Raw genomic sequence first — 26192 nt, 5'->3', positions numbered from 1 at the left:
CAGGTAGTTGAGCAAATCTCACTGTCTGTGTCCCCCTATTAATTAAAGAAAAAATTGGATTTTTCTACTTACTTACCATTAAAATAAATTGTAGGGGAACACAGAACACACAGTAATCTTTTTTCCCCTTTGCTCCTTAATTGTAAAGGACTAGGGGAATTATAAAGATGAGAAAGAAGGGTCAGTTCTTGTTTTTTTCAAGTGTTTTGTACCCCATAACTCACTGTTTGGGTGGAATTCAATTGATTTCAGCCCCTATCGCGCCCGACGGAGCTATTCCATTCTTGCTCCTGTTGGGCGTGATCAGCTGCCAGCGCTGCATTTCAGCTCGCAGCCCCAGGGGGATGAGAGCTGAAATGTGCGAAAAGTGACCTGTTTGAGCGCCCAAACAGCACTTTTCGCGGTCGCGCCCAGCACTTTGGTCGGGTTTAGCTGCTTTACGCGGCTAAACCTGACCTCAATGGGCGCGATCAGCGCGACAAACTGCATCAATTGAATAGCGGCCCGCCATCTCCGATCACTTTAGACGGGAGATCCGGACCACGTAATCAATTGAATTCCGCCCTTTGTGTCCTCATACAGTCTGAGAGAAAGAAGTTTTAGCTAAGTACAAAAATCCCACTATCTTAAAGGTAACTGTAAGAACACTACACAATAAATTGAAGGATTAAATAACATAATGAAAAGAATGCTATAGTATCAGCTGCCAATTCAAAAGAACAGGAATTTGTCAGACCCCTTCAGAAAGGGACAATAATTAAATTGAATGGTGCTTCAACATTTAAATCTAAATAAAAAGAAAAGACCTCTCAGAGATACTGTAACTGTGATGTCTCTTTATGTAGCATTCCTCTTTAGATTGGTAAAGACAATTTGTATAGGAAAATATAAACAAGCAGTTTCTACACCTATTTATTCATTTTAAATGCTTCCCCAATATACAGTAGGTCATACATTATTGAGTACAGTATCACTTCGGTTTGCTCTGATGGATAAATTATGCCAAAGTTTAATACAAATTATTACAGGTTGAGTCTCCCATATCCAAAATGCTTGGGACCAGGGGTATTTTGGATAACGGAATATTCCGTATTTTGGAATAATTGCATATCATAATGAAATATCTTGGGAATGGGACCCCAATATACACACAGAATGTATATATGTGTTATATGATCCTTATACACATAGCCTGCAGCTCATTTTATACAATATTTTCAATAATTTTCTGGCTCAAGCAAAGTTTGTGTACATACATGAAATAAATTTATGTTTCATTTACACCCTATACACACAGCCTGAAGGTAATTTTATACCATATTTTTAATAATTTGTGCCTTAGACAAAGTTTGTGTACATTGAACCATCAAAAATCAAAGGTTTTATTATCTCAGTCATGCCAAAATTATTCCGTAATTCGGAATATTCCGTATTTCGGAATATTTGGATATGGGAGACTCAACCTGCATTGCATTCTTCATTCTGTATCAAAATCTAAGTTGATATGATTTTTTGCATTCATAGGGAACTTCAGTATTTATTGCTTTGTTCATATACTGTATAATACCAGTATATCCAAAAATGTAAATATTTCAATATAATGGCTTATTTTGTGAACATAGTTTAGATTTATTATGGTAAACACTTATCATGGTTTATCCTTGTCTCGCTCGACTCCACTTGAGTGGACATTCAGAATAAAGGTCATACAGTAGATTTTTATTGTATTGTATCAGAATAGTAGAATTCAGCCTAATTTAATTATTATAACAACTGTCTTTATCTAGGGATCTTTCAAGAAACCAGTTAACTTTGCTCCGCACAAGAGACCTGATTGGGCATCAGAGCATGAGAGAACTGTGAGTATAAAGTGTTTGGTAGAAATAGAGGAGACTTTGTTGTGAGAGGTTAGATAACATACTGGTAGAGGTGGTGGGTTTGTTTCGGCATCCCAAGTGCGGGGATTTCATACCCAACCCTCGGATTGTAGTGAAGAAACCTACAGCCGGGATGCTGTTTGCCAAAATTCTGGTGCCGGAATCCCGAACCGTGGCCAGAAGAACAGCGCTGGAATCCCGACATGAGTGAAGATGGGATGCCAGAATCCCGACAGCCGGCATCCCGATTGAAAGTATAGCGTGGCTGGTAGTTGTTAGTCGCGGGGGGAGGGGGGGGTTAGGTTTAGGCACCACGGGGAGACTAAAGGTTAGGCTGCGAACAGGGGGGGTTAGGGTTACGCGCCATCAGGGGGAGGTTATTCACTAAGGGGGAGGGTTAGGGTTAGTCACTAAAGGGGAAGGGTTAGGGTTAGCCACTAAGGGGGGAGGGTAAGATTTAGACACTAACCGGGAGGGATAGAGTTGGGGTGCGGGGTAGGAAGGGTTAGTGTTAGCATACAGGAAAGGAGGGTTTGGGTGTGAACACGGCAGGGTTACAATACTTACTGTACCCCTGTCGGGATTGTCAGCATCGGGATGCTGCTGTCGGTCTATTGACAAACGGCATCCCAAGTGCCGGGATTTCATACCCAACACGTTTCTTCAGTGTAAGTACTTAAACTCACATCTTGGTCCACTCTTTCTCTTGTGCAGCAATCTAAGTCAGAACCAAATCTGGATCATTGATGAAGAGAGGATGAGCTCTCTGCTCCAACTGCAGACATTGTGAGTATTATGATACATTTGGCATGATTCAGATGTAGACGCTAATCACGTCACTGCTGCACCTTTATTCGCAATGGACTTGAGAAGATATGCAAATGTTGCAGCTGCCGTCTTATGTCCTACCACCAGCTTCTCATGTCCGCCAGTGCCACTAGCATACAAAGACGCACCATTGGACTTCTGAGAAACCCTATGGTCACTCAGATTGTCCGCCTTAACCACGGCGTACATATTTGCATTCACTGGCTGTGGCGGCCCTGAAACGGTCACGACACGCCTGCATTTTAGTCACCACTCCCCCATTACCTCCTCCAAATTGTCACTGACTGTCAATCACTTTGCCTAATCCACACTATGACCACCATCTCAAGACCACTGCGGCACATGTGCAGCGTGAATCCGGCGCATGCACAGACTGAAAACATTGGCTGCTTGCAACCAAAATCGACACTGCATCCACCTCTAAATCAGGCCCATTGTCCTGAGAGTATGTCCCCATACCAGTTTTTGTTCATGTCTATCAATTTCCAAAAAGATTCTACTTTGTTCCGTAGTCTTACTCTTTCTATTCTTCCTAACCATGTTTTTTTTTTGTCTTTTATCATTCAGGGGTCTATTTATCAAGCAGTGAAAAGTGTAGAGAAGTGGATCAGTGGAGAAGTTCCCCATAGTAACCAATCAGCTCCTACCTATTATTTGATAGACTGTACTTGATAAATGCTACTTCAAAGCTCATTGGTCGCTATGGGCAACTTCTCCACTGGTCCACTTCTCCACGCTTTTCACTGCTTGATAAATAGACCCCTTAGTATGCTATCACTTTACCTTACTTCTAACTGTAATACTCTTTCACTGTCTTTGACCCTTACCTCATCCCCACTCTCATGACTCTGTTGCAGGGATCTTTCTGGCAACCATTTACAATGTGGTTGTCCTCTGCACCATTTTCTTTCCCAGCTGGTGAGGGAAGTGAAACTAGTCATGGACCTAGAGGCAGAAAGTTGTATTCCCAGTTTACATTGGCTGCCATGTGGTAAGATGCATGTTATATACCAAACTGATTCTTTTTTTTAGAGGAGATATTCAACTCAGAGTTCATCTTAAAATTGGTTCCCAAACTCAAACTATGCCACTAGTGTTTTGTGTAGCTATAACACTTACTGAGGGCATAACTGTAACTTTATGGGCCCCATAGCAAACATTTTGAAGGGGCACCTAACGCTTTTACACCCCTCTCTGCAACGATTTCGGATGTTTACAGTCAAAATATCGACAATGCAATTTTAGCCAAACTCTAACCCTAATTGCACCCTATCTCTAGCAGCCAGCCCAAGGAATCAATTCACTCACTGTCAGGGGGACAGCTTATAATAGGACAGGTCCGGACACAGGAGCGGGCTCGGTAGAAAACGCACAGCCTGCACTCACGATAGCTACTCCCCTGATGCCTACCATTGTTCTTCCAGTCTCTAGATATTCTCCCACTAACCACTGCCTGGCTCATCATTTGTTTAAAATTGCTTTGCTGCCTTCTCGTACAGATGGGTGGACTTTAACTCTGTTAGAGTCTCTGTGCTTATTAAAGACTCCCCTAGACATTTAGTACATAGATTCCATAATGCTATAAATAAAAGTTCTGCTTCATAGGGCCCTGATATACAGAGACCACAAAAAGTAGGTTTTGATTTTATTATATTACTTCCCAATGTAACTAATACTGTACTTGTTGCATGTGTTGGACTTTGTTCTCACGAATAGCTCCAATTATGTCTGGTATTTTTTTTCCTTCAACACCACTACATACGGGGAATATTATAGCAAATGCTCCTATTTTGAAAAATACTTGTGGCACAATTTTGGAATACAGAAATGTTTTATTATAAATCAGATGTTACATTTAACTGGATTGTTCCTCAGGGGTGCTCCATTTGGGCTGGTACCTGTGTCCTTTTCCTTTTTTTTTCACTTGAATCAGATGATATAATTACACCCATCAAATTGCTATGTTCTCTCACCAGTGTGTATCCTAGAAATGATTAATGTATGCACTGTATTCCCATTCCTCTTATTTTTCTGATCCTGTGTAACAACACTTGTTATTCCTTTTTAGCGGAGCACCATGTCTCATGTGTGAGAGGCCCCACAGACCTAGTGCTACATTATGCTCTTGTGACCCCAGGCCCTTTGTCCAGTGATGGCTGCCTTGCTCTTTGCTTTCGTTATGGTTATTCTTACTACAGTAGAGATGATTTGCAGAGATGCCTATGTGGCTCCATCAGAACAGATTACAATAATTCCTGCCTGGGGGTGTGCTCAAGATATGGGGACAACAACAACTGCAATAAAAATATCATACAGGATCTTCATTCTGCCCAGGTGAAATCAACAACTTTTTGTCTTTCTAAGAATAATAATTTATTATAATTACTGTTATTTACTTAATCATCATCATCATTATCATCATCATCATCATCATCACCACTTTGATGCGATATACAGCTTTGTTTAGTTTAAATTCCTATATGCTTACCTTTTCTGCGATGCGATCCGGTATCCAGCGCTCCAGCAATGAAGTCTTCTCCTGCGGTCCTCTGGATTCGGTAAAGCTTCCCCTTCTGCACATGCACTGGCTGCCGGGTCATTTCCAGTCAGTGCTGCGGCAGGTATGGGCAGTGCGAGGGGCGAGTGGGGAGCAGTGGGAAATTAAGAGGTGGTTACCCGGCACATGCACTAATGGTGGTGGGGGTAGGGGCAAAATGAAGGGGCAGCGGGCAGCAAGGTGGATGTGCCCCAGCATATGCAAATGTTGGGTCACCTTACTATAGCGGCAGCGGGGGTAGAGGCAGACCTAGGGGGCACACTGAGGCAGTGGGCAGTAAGGAGTAGGTGACCCGGTATATGCATATGTCGGGTCATCTATAGTGGCGGTGGGGGTAGGGGCAGAGTGAGGGGGCACACTGGGGCAGCGGGCAGTAAGGAAGAGGTGACCTGGCATACACATATATCGGGTCACCTATAGCGGCGGCAGGGGTAGGGGCAGAGCATGGGGGCAGTCTTCATTGCTCTTCTCCCCTAACAAGCCTCCTTATGCTATCCTGAAATGGCAAATTGTTCTTTAGAAGCAAAACATAAAACTAAGCCTTCCATGCTTCTATGAATCACTCTCCTCATATTACTGTATGGGGACATGATGTCTACAGCCATGGCCAAAAGTTTTGAGAATGACACAAGTATTGGTTTTCACAAAGTCTGCTATTTTAATTTTTATGATGGCAATTTGCATATACTCCATAAGGTCATGAAGAGGGATCAGATGAATTGCAATTAATTGCAAAGTCCCTCTTTGCCATGACAATGAACTTAATCCCAAAAACAACATTTCCACTGTATTTCAGCCCTGCCACAAAAGGACCAGCTGACATCATGTCAGTGATTCTCTTGTTAACACAGGTGAGAGTGTTGACGAGGACAAGGCTGGAGATCACTCTGTCATGCTGATTGAGTTAGAATAAAAGACTGGAAGCTTTAAAAGGAGGGTGCAGCTTGAATTCATTGTTTTTCCTCTGCTAATCATGGTTTCCTGCAAGGAAACCTGTGCAGTCAGCATTGCTTTGCACAAAAAGGACTTCACAGGCAAGGATATTACTACTAGTAAGATTGCACCTATATCAGCCATTTATCGGATCATCAAGAACTTCAAAGAGAGAGGTTCAATAGGTCTGAAGAAGGCTTCAGGGTGCAAAAGAATGTCCAGCAAGCAACAGGGCGGTCTCCTAAAGTTGATCCAGCTGCGGGATCAGGGCACCACCAGTGCAGAGCTTGCTCAGGAATGGCAGCAGGCAGGTGTGAGTGCATCTTCACGCACAGTGAGGTGAAGACTTTTGGAGGATGGCCTGGTGCAGCAAAGAAGCCACATCTCTCCAGGAAAAATATCAGGGACAGACTGATATTTTGCAAAAGGTACAGTGAATGGACTGCTGAGGGCTGGGGTAAAGTTACTTTCTCTGATGAATCCCCTTTAAGATTGTTTGTGGCATCTGGAAAAACACTTGTCCGGAGAAGGAAAGGTGAGCGCTACCATCAGTCCTGTGTCATGCCAACAGCAAAGCATCCTGAGACCATTCACGTGTGGGGTTGCTTCTCATCCAAGGGAGTGGGCTCATTAACAATTTTGCCTAGGAACACACCCATGAATAAAGAATGGTACCAAAACACCCTCCAAGAGCAACTTCTCCCAACCATCCAAGAACAGTATGGTGATGGTGATAAACAATGCCTTTTCCAGCATGATGGAGCACCTTGCCATAAGGCAAAAGTGATAACTAAGTGGCTCGGGGAACAAAGCATTGAAATTTTGTGTCCATGGCCTGGAAACTCCCCAGACCTTAATCCCATGAGAACTTGTGGTCAATCCTCAAGAGGCGGGTGGACAAAAAACCCCCCACAAATTCTGACAAACTCCAAGCATTGATTAGGCAAGAATGGGCGGTCATCAGTCAGTAAGTTGATTGACAGCATGCCAGGGCGACTGCAGAGGTCTTGAAAAAGAAGGGTCAACACTGCAAATATAGACTCTTTGCATAAACTTAATGTAATTGTCAATAAAAGCCTTTGACACTTATGAACAGGGCCAGATTAAGTCTTGTGGGGGCCTCGGGGCAACTAAATTGTGGGGGCCCTTGTCCCCCTGCAATACAGCCACAGTGCCCCCCCTGGTGACCCTCTCACATTCGTCTCACACTGCGTCTCCCTCCCCAGCGCCCAGACCCCACTCTGCAAATATTGACTCTTTGTATAAACTTAATGTAATTGTCAATAAAAGCCTTTGACACTTATGAAATTCTTTGTAATTTTACTTCAGTATACCATAGTAACATCTGACAAAAAGGTCTAAAAACACTGAAGCAGCAAACTTTGTGAAAACCAATATTTGTATAGTTCTCAAAACTTTTGGCCATGGATGTACAACAATCAGGGGTACCAAGTGGCAAACGCAGGATTTTGGAAGGGGGGTTTCCAATACTTAGGTACAAAACCAATGGCAAAAAAATATCATCAGATAAAGGCAACTCTCCTCGGGTACTCAATAATCCAAGCTTGTTAATCCATTACTGTGCAACGTTTCAGATGAATTTATTACATATTACATCAATGACGAAATATGTAATAATTGCATCTTAAACGTTGCACAGTAATAGATTAACAAGCTTGGATTATTGAGTACCCGAGGAGTGCTGCCTATATCTGATTGTATGTTCAAGACTGAGCGGTCTGCTTAGTTTTTAGGATCTGCACCCCGGCTGTTGAACTTTTTTATTTGGAGTGCTGGTCTACTTGACTATATTTATGCGGAGCTTTTCAGCTCCTCCAAGAAGTAAAAAGGCGGCACTGCAAATATACACAGTGACATATACACGCATACAGACACACACTGACACAGACACACACACACTAATAAAACCTACACACACAAACGTACACACTGACAAAGCCGACACACACACTGACACAGACACACACACTAACAAAGCCTAGACACACACACACACACACATTGACACAGACACACACTGACAAAGCCTAGACGCACACACTGACAAAGCCTATTCACACACACACATTGACACAGACACACACACTGCACTGACAAAGCCTATATACACACACTGACAGACACACAAACTGCAGTGACAAAGCCTATACACACAGACACACACACACTCACTGACAAAGCCTAGACACACACACTGACAAAGACACACACACACACACACTTCACTTAAAAGTCTATACACAAACACACACAGACTGGCACACACACACTGACACAGACACACACACTGCACTGACAAAGTATATATACACACACACTGACAAAGCCTATACACACACACACACAGACTGACACACACACACTGACAAAGCCTAGACACACACACATACACACTGACAAGCCGACATACACACACACTGAAATACACACTGACACAAACACACCTCTCAATTAGTAACACAAATTCAGCCGTATACTGCAAATATAGCACTGGCATGGCTAATTATAGATCACCTCTCCGCCCCCACTGGCTCCCCCACATGTACTACATTACACCCACCTGCGGTGCGGCTCTGGGAGAGAGCGCCGGTCACTGACTCACCCAGCAGGCTTCGATCTCTCAGCCTCCCACAATGCCAGGGCACCATGGGAACTGCCCGGGAGGAGCTGCGCGCTACCGCTGCAGCTCCCCCCACAGCCAGCTCAGCCAGCAACAGTTCAGGTTCTTTAAAAAAAAAAAGAATTTTAAGGTGCGCTGCGATGGAGTGGCGTTTCTAGGTGCTCGGAAACCCCCCCTGCGTGAGCATATAGCACCGCTGGTGAAATCTGATATTTCTTTATGGTAACCCCTTCTATAAATAAGGTGAAGCAGTGAAAAAACCTGTTATCACTGATAAAGGGTTTTTCACTGCTGCATAATTAGACCCCTTAATAGGTACCAAAACAACAGAGTTTGGGATCCCAATCTCTCTCGAGTTGCTCAAAGAGTTTCTATACACCATCACAGAACAGGTGGCCAGGACACACTAAACGTCAATAGGGGTTTCACTTTTATTTTCTCCCTTTCCTATAAAATTGTTTATGCTTTACTTACCAGGGTCCCTGAACTGACATATAGCCAGAACCTATTGTCACTATCAATAAAAACTGTCTGCTGATCAGAGAAGTCACATCCACCAAAATACACTTATAGGCAAGGGAGAGGTGGGCTAAATTCAATGCTAAAGTGGAAAACCCCATTGTCACTAATATGGTCACCTGACACTATAGAAGTAAGCCAATAATATCTTATTTTAAAAGTATCAAATATAAAATGACATACCTCAACATGCCATCACTGGCAACTCATGTAAACAGGAGACAGTGATGTGATTCCTCTTAATGAAGAAAATCCCATGAGATGTATAAGTCCAGTTTGTTGAAGCCAGGGTCATGTGATTTGACATACAGCCCCCGCACCCATATGTACATATATTATTATGTATATATTTACAGAGCACCATCATCTGCACTGTAGAGAGTAAGTTATACATTACATATATGGCATTACAACAATTATATGACTTTATCATTTACACAAACATGAGACAATGTGAATGTGATGGAAACAAGTGTAGAGGGAGCATCTATACTAGCAGAATGTATTATGTAATTCACAGTTTGCTGTGAGAAATACAGGCAGATCTAGTGAGTGATCACAGGGTCAGGAAATATGCTTGCTTGAAAATACTTTTTGGGATTATTTAAAAGCCTAAATACGATAAGTATCTGATTACAGCATGAGGCAGAGAGTTCCAGAGAAACGGTGCAGCATGAGAGAGATCCTGGGTGCATGAGCAAGTAGAGGTAGTCAAAGAAGAAGATAGAAATTTAAATGTACAGCAGAAGTGGTCTTCTAATTTATTTGCTGGATCTGGTATATACTTCGCTGAATAGGGCAACTTTTATCACATATTGAGCTAACTTCACGTCTAACCTTCTGTTTAAAATAGTAACTCTATTTATTTGAAACAATTCTCAATTATGCCATTTGTGAATCAGTACATTTATAACTGAAGATGTCAGGTTATCTACCTATGAGTGTAATATAATCAGGGCCATGTTCCCTTGCAGGTATCAGTCTCACTATCGGCCTCATCATACTATTCTGTGTTCCAGTCTGCTGAGTTTCATGCAGTAACGTCTGTCCCAGTCACACACTTTATGTGGGAATTCAGTGATGGTAGCAAGCCTGCTATTACAACAGTTGGAGTGGCAAGTCACAAATTCAGTCTACCTGGGCAATATACAGTAAATGTGAAAGCAGAAGGGCAAGAACCTGCAGCAGAATTCACAGTGATCACGGCAGTGGGGGTAGACAGAGCAGAACTGCATTGCCCTGCAATGGTCCAAACTGGGCAAAACTTGGAGGTGTGGCTTGAAATCAACCAGGGCACAGATCTCCAAGTAGTTTATGGGATTCAACAACCAGATGGTGAACATCTGACAGGTATGTATGGTTACATATTTATTCAAATAAATGTATTTGCTAAAGCTATAAGGTACCCTCAACCTCAGCCTCTTCACCATCACTTTTTTTATTAATTTGCTTGAAAAAAAACTTCAATATTTGATCTTGCACAGAGATGTTTGCTATTTGCTAAATCCAGTACTTACATTAATTTCCTATTTTTCTTACAGCATATTGCAGGTATACTACCATATTTGTGTGGCCCTGTATGGTGTTTTTGAAAAATGCTAAAAATTCTTTGTATAATCAGGGACAGTCATAGACATATCAAACAGATGCAGAATTTCATAAGACAATGGTGTTCTTCATTTTAATGTATCTTAATTCATTCTCGAGTTTTAAAATAAAGTTTATAGGATATGTTCAAAGTGATGTCCACATGTTGCAGTGTTAAGGCTATTCTCTTTTCCCATTCATGATGAACCAAGACCGATATCTCTCACTGAATCTGAGCACAAGCATCGACAATTCATTGTTGCAGATGATAATGATCTTGTATCTTCACAGCATAAACACGTTCCTTCAGGTAACCTCACTGAAAGAAATCCTACGGAGTTAAATCTGGGGGTCTTGGTGGCCACTGGACTGGACCTCTCTGGCCATTCCACCTTTGAGGAAACTGCAGATCAAGTTATTCCCTGACAATTAGTTCATAATGGGGATGTGGCACCATTTTGCTGGAAGAAATTAGTATATGACCCATCCTCTGATAACAATAATGGAAAAATCTCTTCATCTAGCAACCTCTTGTAACGTGGCGCTGTTAATGTTTTATCAATGAAGAATGGTCCCACAATACGGGTACCCCACAAACAACACCATACCAACTGTTTTTCCAAGGCTACAACCCTACAGGCTTCCATCCAGTGAGTAAATGGATAATATAACAGCACTGTGGATGTCTCTACCAGATAAATGAATTGCAAATGTGCCAAAAAAGTGTGAATCATTTTCATTTAATATAATAAAAAATAGTAGCAATGTAAACAGCCAATAAAATTACTCAATAACAATAATTCATGCCAGTGGATAGGAGAAGGTGAGATCATAAATAGGTTTTTTTTCCACAGCTGGAAGCAGCTGTTGGTCACAGTATTACAAATGCACCGCTCTGGATCATACTGGGATCTCAAATGTTTAGCTAAGGCTGTTGTACAGATTATCCATCAGTGACTTTGAATAAAGACACTTATGACCATTTTCTGTTTCTCTCAAGGATTATGTTAATTAGCTGATACAGTGTTGCAATCGTCTTTCATGGTACTAGTTAGTACCTTTTTTTGGTATGAATTATTGTTATTAAGTAATTTTATTGGCTGTTTACATTATTACTATTTTTATTATATTAAATTAATATGATTCTCACTTTTTTTGGCACATTTGCAATTCATGTATCTGGTAGAGATAGCCACAGTGTTATTATATTATCTATTTATTCATCTTGTTTTGGCTTGCAACTGATTTTACAGCAGCGAGGTGTTTTCTATCCCTTCTTTTTATAATTGGTGCAATTAGTTGCAACATTGTTCTTGTTGATTGTATATATCTGTTTTTTATTCTAATTGTATTCATTATTATTGGGGTTCCTTCCAAGCGCCTGAGGTTAATATCTTTTTTTATTCATCCAGTCAGCGCCGGCCCTAGCCAATTTGTTGCCCTAGGCAAAATTTTGACAGGTGCCCCCTAGCAGATAATCCCACCACCAATCAAAGGCCCCCATTTATCAACGAAGCATAACCCCTTTAGCACTCGCTAAAGGGGTTATGCCATCTTTTCTGGATTTAACAAACAGCTGTTTATCAAGCATCGCTCTCAATATCTTTTAGATGGCGAGTGTGATGCGGTCCCCATTGCTGGAAATGGAGAACCAGCAGTGCCTTTCTGGCTTCAGCAAAGCGTTCCAGGCACTGCCGGCTTCCTCGTAGAGGAGGAGGACTTCACCAGAGGTTTAAGTATTAGTAAATACCAGTACATTTTTAGTTTGTATCACAGTGATACTAAACGAAAAATTGCACTGGTGTTTACCATAGTTGATAAATGGGGGCCTAAGTGTTTATACGTAGACGCCAAAAATATCACAGTGGCATATATATATATATATATACACTATACACACGCACATATATATATATATATATATATATATATATATATATGTATACACACACACACACATATATAATACTGACAGAGGCCGGCACCACAACATATAAACGGCAAGTGTGCACATCCTTTAAACAAACGCAGAAGCGCAGCACTTCAAGAAAATGACCACGGCACAATGCACAATGCATAATTTTACCAATATTTAGCTTTGTGCTGTGGTTATTTCCTTGAAGTCCACAGAGTTCTGCCATTCTTGTGCATTATATATAATATATATATATATATATATATATATATATATATATATATATGATAATGTTGTTTTTTTGGGATATATATAACTATAGATATATATATATATATATATATATATATATATAGATATATAGGTATATATAGATATATACACACACATATATATATAATATATATATATGTATATATATATATATATGTATATATATATATATATATATATATACATGACACAGCTCAGCCCCCCTCTCCGCCTACGGTGCCTGGTTGAACTCACTATTCGATGCAGCTAATGTTGCTGCTCTCGATGCCTGGTCCAAGGGCTGGGCGCTGGGCAGAGGCAGGCGGCGGCTGATCTGGAAGCAGAGCCGTGAGGTCACTCGCGGCTCTGTTCCGCAAAGGCCCATGGGAGGTGTGGCAGCGGCAGGGCATGCGCAGCATGTTCTCCGGTGGCCATTTTGTATCCTCTGATAGACAGAATGAGCTTCTGTTCAGAAGCTCATTCTGTCTGAGGGCCGGGTGGATGCGGATCACGGCCAAAAGTCACATGACTGGCTTGGCCATCCACTGTGCTGCCCGATCGGAGAGCTCTGATAGTGGCAGCGCACTGGGAGAGAGGGAGATTAGCCGCGCCGGCCGGGTGGGAACAGGTTCACTGACAGCGCGGTAGGTGGGGACAGCGGCTGGCTGGCAGAGCCCTGGAATGCCCCTAATGCCTATGCCTAGGGCCGGCTCTGCATCCAGTGAGGGTTTGCCTCTGACCAGTACCTGTGATTCTGTTTGTTTACCTCACCACTGATGAAGAAATTTGCTTTGTCACTAAACAATACCTAGTGTGGAAATGAAAGTTCATGTGAAGTTGCTGTGTTACCCAGTGTGCAAACTCCACCCAACGTTCTGGGTCATCCTCAGTCAGGTGTTGCAACAACTGAATCTTGTAAGGGTGCCATATATGTGTAGACACAATTCTCAAATTGGCTGTACGACTAACCCCACTAACCCCAGACAGACGATGAGTGCATGTTGTGGGCTCTTTGAAAATGATGCCAGCACAGCTGTGGTTACTTCATCTGTAACAGTTTTGGTCGTCCACTCTTTGGTTTATCTGCAACTGATCCAGTTTCTTTCAATTTGGCAAGGAGTTTGGCAACTACACTGTGAGTAATGGGTGGCCTATTTGGGTGATGTTTGTTGAAATAATTTGCAATTGCATGTGTGCTTCACTCTCCAGATATCAAGTAATCTCAACACGTTCTGTTTGTGTTAGTGTCATTGTCATTAATGTCACTATATGCAAAAGAAAACTCAGTTAAAACTCGAGAATGAATAAAGATACATTAAAATGAAGAACACCATTGTCTTTCTTATGAAATTCTGCATCCTGTTTGCTATGGCACATGCCTATCTTCCCAATTAAAAAATTAGCGTTGCATCCAAATGGCCGACTTTAAGATGACCGCCATACTGGTGATAAACCCTAAACATTTTTTCCTCACTCACATATCATTTGTGTAGACAAGAAAGAGGACGGCACTCCAGGACTTTCAGAAAGATACACAGCCACTTTATTCACCAAAACACAGTTGAATGCAAAACATATTAGTATTCAACTGTGTTTTGGCAAATACAGTGGCTGTGTATCTTTCTGAAAGTCCTGGAGTGCCGTCCTCTTTCTTTATATATGCATTTTGGAATACAACGGAATCCAAATTGAACTGGACACCTATGTGCATTGTACTTTTTTAATTGAGTGCTGGACATTATCTATCTATCTACACACACACACACACATATATATATATATATATATATATTATATATATACACACACACACACACACACACACACACACACACACACACAAAGTTCCAAGGGAGACTGCACTCCAAATAATATGTTATAATGGTTCTGGTGCCCTCCGTTTAGGGATTATCAAATAAGCCCCAAATACATACAACGTAGGCGGCGGCACTCAGAGTAACAAATGGCAATAAGTAGACACGCCAATGTTTCGGAGCGCTTTTTAATGCTCCATCTTCTAACCCTGAAGATGGAGCATTAAAAAGCGCTCCGAAACATGGCATTTGTACTTACCTGCTTTTGACTGCCATTTGCTACTCTGAGTGCCGCCGCCTACGTTGTGTGTGTGTGTGTATGTATATATATATATATATATACATATATATATGTATATATATATATATATATATAGTGCTGTGTAAAAGTTGTAGGCAGATGTCGAAAACATACTGCAATGAAAGAATGCTTTCAAAAGTAGAAGAGTTAATAGTTTATCTTTATCAATTAACAAAATGCGAAGTGAACGTAAATCTAAATCAAATCAATATTTGGTGTGACCATCCTTTGCCTTCAAAACAGCATCAATTCATCTAGGTATACTTGCATAAAGTCAGGGATTTTGTAGGATTATAGTGAGGTGTGTGATTAACCACTCATACCAAACAGGTGATAATGATCATCATTTTCATATGTAGGTTGAAACACAGTCATTAACTGAAACAGAAACAGCTGTGTAGGCTGAATTCAATTCAATGCGAAGACGAATAGCCGCGGGAGGGAGCTTCTACAGCTATTCAATACACCACATTGTTTGGGCGGGCTAAAGGATTTCTTCTTGCACCCCCTTGGGGATGCGAGGAGAAATCCAACAAAAGTGCCGGGCGCGCAGCTGTTTGCCGGCCTAGCGCGGCACTAACAGCCGCGCGGCCGGCACTTTAGTCTGAGAATGCCGGTTCTCGCGACTAAACACCCAGGTTAAGTCGTGAGAACCAACATTCTCTGACTTAACCAATTCCTGACCAGGCAAACAGCACGGTGTCTAGAATAGCTCCGAGAGCTCTCTCATGCGGCTATTCATCATCGCATTGAATTGAATTCGGCACACTGATTTGATTTAGATTCTGTTCATTCACTTTGCATTTTGTTAATTGATAAAAATAAACTATTAACACATCTATTTTTGAAAGCATTCTTACTTTGCAGCATTTTTTCCACCCCTGCCAAAAACTTTTGCACAGTTCTACACTATCCATTCTCTTATGGCCTTTGAAAAATGGCCAGTCGACTGGGACGCCCTACTCACTGAACCGTCTATTGTCATTAAATTTGTACAGAAATACTTGCAACACACCTTTGCTTTTTTCCACCACTCCCTGTTACCTCCCCCTGCCTGTCAATCACACTGCAAAGAAAAAGTCGCTGTGAGCGATTACAGTACCTTGACGCATGCTCAGTGTGACTTAGACACATACACAGTTTATCGATAATCTCTCAACCACATAAATATCAGCTTTGCATATATTTCTGAATTAGGCTCATATTTATATAGAAGAGGCTAATTAGTGTACAGGTAAACCTTACCTGTCTATGCCATATTGGTAAAGTCCGATATATAGAAATAGTAATTGACTAAGTTGGATGCAAGCGTAAAATACACATTTTTGTACTTTGCATGAGCCACAAAATATGCATATGGTAATGATGATGGTATAGGTGCATATATAAATCATGATATAATTTGTCGGTCTGCCATTCACATCTGGTACATTCATAATTTCATATAGTTAGTATCTGTTTAGAGACATAGGAGTCTATTCACTAAGCGTTGGAGAGAGATAAAGTGGAGAAACATAAGTCCTAGCCAATCAGTTCCTAACTGATATTTTTCCAACACAGGCCCTGATTCAGAGGCACTCGCACTGAATCAGGACGGGCCGTTTTTTTTTTGTCCCGGCCGCTAGGCCGCTTGCTATGCTGTGGGTGACCACCCACAGCTTTAGCGGGCAGCCTGGCGATGGTCGCGATTATCGCAATCATCGGGCTTGCGACGAGACCCTTTTGGTAGGGTCTCGTCCACCGCAAGCCCCAGTGAACTTCCTGCTCTAATAGAGCAGGAAGTTCACTACTGACATCACGTGTGATGTCAGTAGGGCCGCCCACAAACGGCAGGCGTTCCTTCGGGAACGCCTCCGTTTGTGCAGCCACCCCCCTCGACCTGCCTACAAAACGGGGCAAGCTGTCGATCAACATCGACAGCCACCCCGTCTTGTAGCGAGCCCCGGAGCGAGTGATTTCTCACTCGCTCTGGGGCTCGCGCACACGCAGTGCGCATGCCGCGCATGTGCACTGCCCAGCCATCGACCCGCAGCGCTCGCGAGCGGGTCTGAATCAGGTCCTCAGCCTGTAAACTGATAATCAGGCGCTGATTGGCTGGGACTTATCTTTCTCCATTTTACCTCTCTCCAAGGCTTAGTGAATAGACCCCATAAACATATCATAAACTTAATATTGCCATATCAAAAAAGCAAAGGTGAAGCATAGCATAGCTGTGTTATTAAGGTCCTCTGGCCATCTTGTATTTAATGGGACATTCTGGGAAAGAAGCCAGCTATGAGCTATTTATGCAACTAATTGCACACAGTCATACAACTATTAATTGCTAGTGGGGCCCTAGCTGATTATTGAAAGAGTAATTGTAGCTACTGCCTGTTTACCAACAGAACAAATCAGTTAGCTCTAAGGGGCATATTTATCAATATATGCAGCCAGCCACCGATAATAAGGATTCATTATCCCCACAATTTGTGACAATAAGAAATGCTTATTTACCTAAATGTATTTTTACTGAGTCGCCGGGAGCACGTCCTGGCAATCAGTAGAAGTAAAGTGATTGCATCTGCAATTATTTTACATTTAATTTTGGCGAGCTACTGCGCATGTGTGAGCAGGCAGCACTGAAGAGGGATCCTATGGATCCCTCTCCTGATATATTTACAACGGGCTGCCGGATTTGAATGCTTTGCATTCCGGAGCTTGGTAAATCCAGAACTTTGTAAATCCGACAGCCTAACAGCTTTTGTTGTCAGAAATAGAGGGACTGCGGAGATATCTGTGCAGTCCCTCCATGGTGCATTCATGGGATTCTTAATATTTGTGGGTGCCCCCCTGAAAACCGGTGTATTAAGGTGGATATCCCGCAAATATTATTTGTTAAATAGGCCCCAAAACCTAGGCTATGACTGGTTTGTTTTCAATACAATGTACTTGATAAGTTTTTGGCTTGTTGTGAATTTCTCCATTAGAGATAAAAGACTGCAGGCTTGTATAAGCATAACAGTACTGATGCTAGCTATAGTATCTAGAATGCTGTCACTGTAACTTGCTTTCAGATGATTCATCCTGTCCCCGTGGTGGAAGAATCTTCAAGGGTAATTTGCAGTGCTATTGGTTAAATCAAGTGAAGGAGTCTGTGGTAAATGCCCGCCGTCGTTGTGCTTCAATACTCGGAGGGAAGCTTGCCTACATAACTTCGGTGGATCAACTAACCTTCATCCAGGAAACCTTCTCAGGGTACGAGAGATAGGAAATGGTGTAGATAGGACAGTGAGCCTCATTCAGAGGCGGTCGTAGGATGCAAGCGGTCGTTCTGAAACAGGGCGGCCGCTTGCATCCTGAACGGCCGCCCCCATGTCGGTCATTAGGCTGTGGGTTAACACCCACAGCTCTAATGACCACTAAGGGTGATGGTCGCGATGGTCAAGACCATCGCGACCATCGGGGCTAACCACGAGACCTAACCTTAAGCTCCAGGGAGCTTCCTGCTCTGTTTGAGCAGGAAGCTCCCCACTGACATCACTGATGATGTCAGTGGGGCCGCCCCCAAATGGCAAGCGTTCCGATAGGAACGCCTCCGTTTTGCTGGGCACGCCCCCGGCCCGCCCAGCAAACGGAGCGAGCTGTCACTCAACATCGACAGCTCACCCCGTCTGCTACGAGACCCCTAACGACGGATCACCCGTCGTTAGCCGGGTCTCGCGCATGCGCACGACGGAGCCGGCTCCGTCATGCACATGCGCACTGGAGCAACATGGACCCGGTTGCGAGCTCGTAGAGCTAACAACCGGGTCTGAATAAGCTCCAGTATTATGATATGGAGAATGGCTAGAATGCATGTCTGTTACTTGTTATTATAGTAAGATAACCATAGCCTTATTTAACTTTAAATTATGGACATTAGGGGAATGTTAGACTTGTCCTAGGTTTGGGACATATTTGACTTTTGTTTTTAACAAAAATTGTAATATTCTATATACATTAAAAGCATGAAACAATATTTTTTTCTATGAAAGTGACAAGTGCAACACCGTCTGCACGGCTGCAGGTGGTCATACGTCATCTTTGTTTGTGAATTAAACATCTTATTTAATATATGTGGTCTGGGATTTGAGACACCTGGAATCCGCACCTGTGTTTGTGCTATAACAGCCAGACAGAGTGTACACATGGATATGTATGAATCCCTTCATGCTTCACATTGCATTTGGTGTCAATGTCCAGTGCTCAGCCCTGATTGTCATATAAGCCAATGAGGCCTTTTCTTATCCTGAATAAACAACACTGAATATGCGTTAGGTAATAATTTATACAAGCTGATAGATTGTACTATTACACAATACTATAAGAATAACAAAAAAATTAAAGAGTTTGATAGTTATTAAAAATATAATAACATTAAAATATTTGGAGTCTGTTTTCTCCCTTTGTACACCATAGTACCCCATCTCCCCCCTGCCGTAGTGAGACACCTCCAGCACCTGTCCAGTTGATACACTTTGAAATTGGAGGAAGGAAGACTGAAAGTCAATATAAGGAAGCCATTTTTGTCACAGAAATGGTGATGGATCAATAGAATAGTCTCCCCACCAGTTGTGGTCTGGACTCAGGTATTAAGCTAATTCAGTAATGCAGGATACAGACATATGGCTATTGTTAAGACTTAGGGGCCCATTTATCATTAATATTTACGACTTATCCCCCCGGAACCCTCCCCGGCAATGGCGGCCATGGATGTGCAGTCAGCAGGACTGTTCATGCTCAGTAGCCCTGGCAGCACTCCGGGCACATCGCAGGGATGGGCTCCTTTCGAAGCCCCTGTCTCTGCGGGTGCCGGATGATACATTCAGACTCTATGATGGCATCTTGCCCAGATCTCAATGCAAATGCGATCGTTAATAAATGGGCTCCTTAGATCATATTTTAAGCAAACAAAACTAAATGAAATTAAATAAAAAGCAATAAATGGGAAATAAACTCTGGCGCTATAAGACAAAATAGCAACAGCACCCAGCTGATCGTGGTTACACCCATATAACCTGATGACAACACAGTAAAAAATATTAATCAAATAGGTGCGCTATTGCAATAATATGTTATGAGACAGGCTGTAATCAGGTAGAAAGTCAACCTGGGCACCAGATACACGGCGGTTCTTCACAAGTTACACCATCTGGCGCTGCCAAAACAAAAGACGCGGGCCGTGGCGCGACAGGTCACGTGAGATTCTGCTAACAGGTGTTTAAGTTGTGATGCGTCTAGGACACACCAGCAGACTGTGCTGATTAATTTGCTATGCAACACTTGTATATCTGTGTGCAACTGAGTCTCTGAAATCTGTAAACAAAGTGCTACAATGTAGCTTTTTTCATTCCAAGTTCCATTGTGGTTCATATATAGACAGAGGAGCACACAGATATACAGGTGTTGCATATTAAATTAATCAGCACAGTCTGTTAGTGCATCGTAGTCACATCACATTGCGACTTAGCTGCGTTTTGGCTAAGAAAGGGTAGCACGGGACCTGGTGGCTCACTCACACCAGGCAAGTCGCACTTCGTGGCGTATTGAGGCTAGATGTATGAGGACACATCTCTGTATACTTCAGACTAATTGCTACTAATGTAACTGGTACTCTGCTGTATTGGATAATGGGGTAGATGTATGAAGCCCAGAAGCGTTATCAGCGCACGTTATGTGCGCTGATACTGCTTCTCCCCGATGTATGATCGGGGGTCTGGGCGGTAAATGACAGAGGCGCTATGCGCCCCTGTCATTATCGGCACTGCTATCTACAAGATAGCAGTGCCGAGCGGCAGGGCCATGTATGAACGGTCATACCGCATGACCGTTCGGCCGACTGTAGCTGTCGTTATCGACAGCTACAGCCTGGCGCTAGCCTATCCCCACAGCAGGGACAGCGCTGTTCCTGCTGCGGCGGCTGCCGGGTCCAGGGCTCCACGCGAGGATCTAGCGATACTTGCGAGATCCCGCGCATGCTCAGTAGAGCCGGCCGGGACAGAGACACAGCGCATCAGCACTAGGCTGATGTGCTGCTGTCTCTAACGGGTAGCGCCGGAGGGGGGAGTTAACGCTCCCCCTCTCCGGCCGACGAGATGTTCTTACATCTCATCGGTAGTGCTTCCTGCTTCGCCTCGGTAAAGAGGCGAAGCGGGAAGCGTTATAGCGGCACATTAAGTTGCCGCTATCATACATCTACCCCACTGACTGGGATTGGACAAAGCATTAGGGTTTGTTGTATGATGGAGGACAATGGGTCCCATCACAGTTTTGCTGTGGAGCCCATAATCTTCTAGTTACACCCCTATGAAAGGGGCAGGGGCAGCTAAACCTTATGTGTACAAGTCTTATGAGGGACAGGAAGATTTATTCTGGAAGATGACTGTTTCATTGTTGCTGTCTCTCCTGGATGGGGAGGTAAATAACATGTGTTACATTGAATGTTTTAAAACAAATTAAAATAAATAATGCACATTGTAAAACAGTAAAACGGAGTATAAAAAAACCCTGTAAACATTGAATATATATATTGAATTGAAAAACCAGCAATAACAAAATAGGGAACAATAAAAAAGCAAAAATGACAGAATGACATCTGATCAAAACATTTTATTCCACTGAATGAGGAGAGCTTGGGAATATAATTGTATATAACCTTAAAATGCTACTACACTCTGCATTTGTCATTGCTGCTATTTGGAGCTGTGGAATGATAATGATCATTGATGTTTAGAATGAAAGAAGTGTAATATGTAAATGGCAGGGGATGGACCAAAATAATATGGAATCTGTGCTAAATTGTCTTTTTTTGTCAGTGTCTCTTATATACAGTGTGATGTCCGTCTCTCTAACAGGAATTCTCCAGTGTGGCTCAATATCTCCCAACCACTGAGAAAAGAGGATGGGAATGCCCTGACTATGCCTAGCTCAGATGGTCAGGAAATACAGCAGGAGTGCACCCGCCTGCCATTAATACCCGGGCAACTCTATCAGAGAAGCTCCTGCTTAGTGAAGGCACCTTCTGTTTGTGAGTGCAGGGCTGGAGGTCAGTATCTAACTATGTTACTTCTTCGTTCAACTAACAGATCTAAGAGGGAGTTGGAGGAGGTAGGGATCATTGACCCCTTTGGAAAGACCAGCAACTCATCCTATACTTCACTTCCAAATTAGACCAGTAAAATTACAAACATTTGATTAAAGATCTTGAAAAGGCCAGGACAAGCTATTGTTATGGTATATGGATGACCTACTTCTTGGTATGCAGTCAGGAAGCCGACGGTCGAAATGCCGACCGCTTGCTTCCCGACTGTGCAATCCCGACAGGGGACTAATGATAGGCGTCAAAATCCCGACGCCTATCATTATCTGTTCCCCGGATGCCCGACGCCCAGCATTCCAAATGAAGATAAGACGGGCAGCGGCCGCAGACAGCTGTGAGGGAGAAAGGGTTAGGTTAGGGGCTCCCGTGGGGGGACTTAGGCTAGGGGAAGGTGGGATTAAGGTTAGACATCCCTGGGGGGAGGTTAGAGTTAGGCACCCCCCCCCCCGGGAGGGTTAGGTTTAGGCTGCGGGGATGGGGGGGTTAGGTTTAGGAACTTATGGGGGGGGGTTGGGTTAGGCACTGGGGGGGGCTAGGGTTAGGCACTAGGGGGGGAGGTTAGGGTTAGGCTCCCCAAATGGAGGGTTAGGGGGGGAGAGGGTTAGGTATAGTTAGTTTACTTACCTGTCGGGATCTTCACTGCTGCGGGTCTTCCGGCGTCGGGATTTGAACCTTTGACATAGGTCCGGCGTTCCTTCATACCGATCCCCTACTTCATTAAGGAGGTTCACCTCTGTTCTAATGAAAGTCCCCAGTAACTGATGGAACACTTCAGAGTGATAATATTGTACATATGTAGCAGAGATACAAAACTTCTCTACAATACAAAATAATCATATGTGGGGATCATTTGGGATATTAGATGAGATAATAATATTTTTATGTTTTTTCCTGGAATCAGTCAGTATAGTAATCGGATCCCTGGGTAAATGGCCAGGATGATGAATGTACACTCTAGAGTGAAAATACGTATTTATGTACACACAGCTGTTATCTTTTATTGGTGCTGTAAAGTGTAGTCTTTCTCTACACCTGTGATGCATTTTCATCCAGCAATAACTAAGAATAAAAATTGATGAGACAAGAACTAAATGTAAGTTCTAGAGAGGTAGAGATATTGTACTTCATGGTACAAAACTCCAAATATATTGCACTTAATGGTATATTTCGCTCTCTGTGTGCTAATCAGTGGTAAGTATTTGGGAAAATATGTATGGAGAACCTAAAATTGCTGCTAGAAATGAAAATAAATCAGGGAGGATAAAATATTAAGGAGGAAAAGAAAGAAGAAAAAGAAAAGGGGGAGAGCAGCCTGAGGTCAGAAATAGGTACACCCAGACCTGTATGTAAAATAATAAATATATAATTTCAACCTCAGGCGCTATCCATGGGGAAAACACTTGCCAAATGGATAACGTCAAGCAATATGATATATGTATGCCGTATCAAATGCCTTTTGTCTAAAAGTTATATTTAACAACTAAAACCAAGATGATAAAATACATAGAATAAAATGTTGCTGGGTGTCTGCTTTACCAGATCATAGAGGTAAAAGTGTGTGATAGATAATAGCAGATGAGTGGTCCGGATCCCTCGTTACTGCCCACAAGCATCCACCCAGCAACATTTTATTCTATGTATTTTGTCCTGAATTTTGGACATGGTTATTATTGAAGTTATGTATCTTGCCTGTCTTTTAATCTGTATATTAAATTGCACTTTTTACCGTGACCATTCATCTTGGTTTTAGTGGTTAAATAGAGCTGTATACTTTTAGACAAAAGGCATTTGATACGGCATACATATAATATCATATTGCTTGAAGTTATCCATTTGGCACGTTTTTTCCCCATGGGTTGCGCCTGAGTTGTAAGTATTTGACTATATGAAATTGATACTGAGTGGATTTACTAAATATAATTATTACTTTTATATGGTATAAAGGGCAGTGGTCTTGCATCTTTTTAGGTTCCAGTCGTGCTAATTATCCCAGTCCCCAATGCCTAGGGTGTCCATAATAGCTCCAGTGGTTTCCAACATGACATTGACCTATACTAGAAACACATGCCTTGTGCTTTTCACTATAGCAGAGGTCACCACACCCATTGTCTTCCTGTTGCAGTGGACACCAACCCAGTTTGTCTGGCGCTGGGGCTGTGTGAGGGTTTGAGGAGGAGGGCACACTGCCCATTTTTTTCATTATTTATTTACAAAGTGCAGTGAGAAAAGTTTTGTCTCACTAAATTTACAGGACGAGACCAGATCTCAGTCAGATCTTAGCTGGTGCAGAATGAAATGCTTTTTGCAGAAGAAAAATTAATGCATAACAAGGAACACACCCATTTCATTACAATAATGTTGCTCTGAAAAGATCTCCTTTCTGCTCTAGTTTGCAAAACAAGCCACACAGTGGATTCGAAGCTGCATTTGCCCAAGTTGTTTTATTTACCCATTAGTAAATGTTTTATTTGTGCCACTTTTTTTCTCCATTTGCATATATGTCTCCAGTGCATCTTCCCAGTGTTCCGGTGTATGTGGTAGGTGTTCCTGTTTTCGATGATGCTGATACAGAAAATGCCACATTATCACCTGTTCTTGAAGACCCGCTAAGCGATGTTGAAGTAAGTTTCCTAGTAATGCTTTTTCTTTAGCATTACTAGATGAAATTAATACTTATTGAGCCTCACTTATATTTATCCTGGTTGCTCATATTGTCCCTGATTCTGAGCTGTAGAGATAGAGGTATCTGTGCATGGACACCATCGGAGAGTTTTTGTATACAGCACATGAGCAGATGAGACTTTACACATTTTTGTGTATCGCCACCCTAGTCTGGATGGAACTTGTCTGGATCTGTCTTTCCATGAAATTGGGCATTTTGGGGCGGCAATTGTGCAGCGACAATGCAGGACACGGACTGTCTTGTGGGATTGTCACGGGAGTGTCATAGGCATGTATCTAAAGTTCCGGGCATACAGCGAAGTGAAGCCTACACTAATGACGATGGATGTGGCAGGTGGTGTAAACTCCATGGGCTTCTCGCTTGCAGACGCATGAAACCCGCATTAGCCCTATGAATACTTACATTAGCATCAGGTAGTAACACAGGCTTCCACAGCTGCTCAGAAAAAGCCCCAAAGCTCACCAACATTCCTTATGGGGGTAAAAAATCAATTTGTAGCTCACAGCTCAATCTATAGAAAATAGAGTGTAATGTACATTATAGATTATAAACAAATCTAACTACATATTTGTTGTAAGTAATATGTTGCAATTTATCAGAGAAATTTATGTAAAAAAGAAAATGCTTTTTTTATTAAAAAAACTATGATACTGCAAACTATATGAAAAAGGCTAATTACTGACAAAATAATGATGTTCTCTTGTGTCTCCACTTTACTGTAGATAATGATATTTCCCGGCCTTTGGTTTAGCCATTCTGGGTCTCTTCTCGCCCTGGATTTGGGAGTTCACCCTTTGCAGCATGAGCTCCAGGCTCGAGTTCAAATTCTGCGCCCATTTTGCAGCCCAGAGCTGCACTTGATTCCACCTGGTAGGTTTTCTGCAACTGACAAAACTCCCCTCCCACGAGATAGATAAAATAATGTATTTAGTAGGAGTTGCACATACAATTTAACACTTTAAGCTGCATACACACATAACGATTTTGTTAGTGAACGATTTTTGCTCAGGTTTTCCTTTGAAAAAGTGAACGATTTTTTGAAGTGTAATGAACAATTTTTTTAACAATTTTTTCAACGATGAACGAAAAATGTTCCTTCCCTTAATGAAAATCGTTAAGTTGGTCAGTCAGAAATGGATGATGAACTACAAACGGGAACGCACATGAA

The 26192-nt window shown here is 42.3% G+C and overlaps 1 protein-coding gene across 1 annotated transcript in view; it reads left to right on the top strand.

The window, feature by feature from the left end:
- Positions 1 to 2634: 2634 nt before the first annotated feature.
- The window catches only part of LOC148511851 (polycystin-1-like), a 157779-nt gene continuing 134221 nt past the window's right edge, over positions 2635 to 26192 (top strand). The window contains exons 1-8 of the mRNA XM_088482602.1: positions 2635 to 2663; positions 3563 to 3696; positions 4774 to 5039; positions 10330 to 10705; positions 18278 to 18458; positions 22097 to 22287; positions 24850 to 24962; positions 25747 to 25894. Coding sequence (XP_088338728.1) covers positions 2635 to 2663; positions 3563 to 3696; positions 4774 to 5039; positions 10330 to 10705; positions 18278 to 18458; positions 22097 to 22287; positions 24850 to 24962; positions 25747 to 25894 — 1438 coding nt within the window. The remainder of the gene's footprint in view (positions 2664 to 3562; positions 3697 to 4773; positions 5040 to 10329; positions 10706 to 18277; positions 18459 to 22096; positions 22288 to 24849; positions 24963 to 25746; positions 25895 to 26192) is intronic.

The sequence above is a fragment of the Taudactylus pleione genome, unplaced genomic scaffold, assembly GCF_031769625.1.
Source record: "Taudactylus pleione unplaced genomic scaffold, aTauple2 ptg000290l, whole genome shotgun sequence".
In the NCBI taxonomy this organism is placed as follows: Eukaryota; Metazoa; Chordata; class Amphibia; order Anura; family Myobatrachidae; genus Taudactylus; species Taudactylus pleione.
The sequence above is the reverse complement of the archived record's forward strand: the minus strand, read 5'-3'. Positions and strand labels throughout refer to the sequence as shown.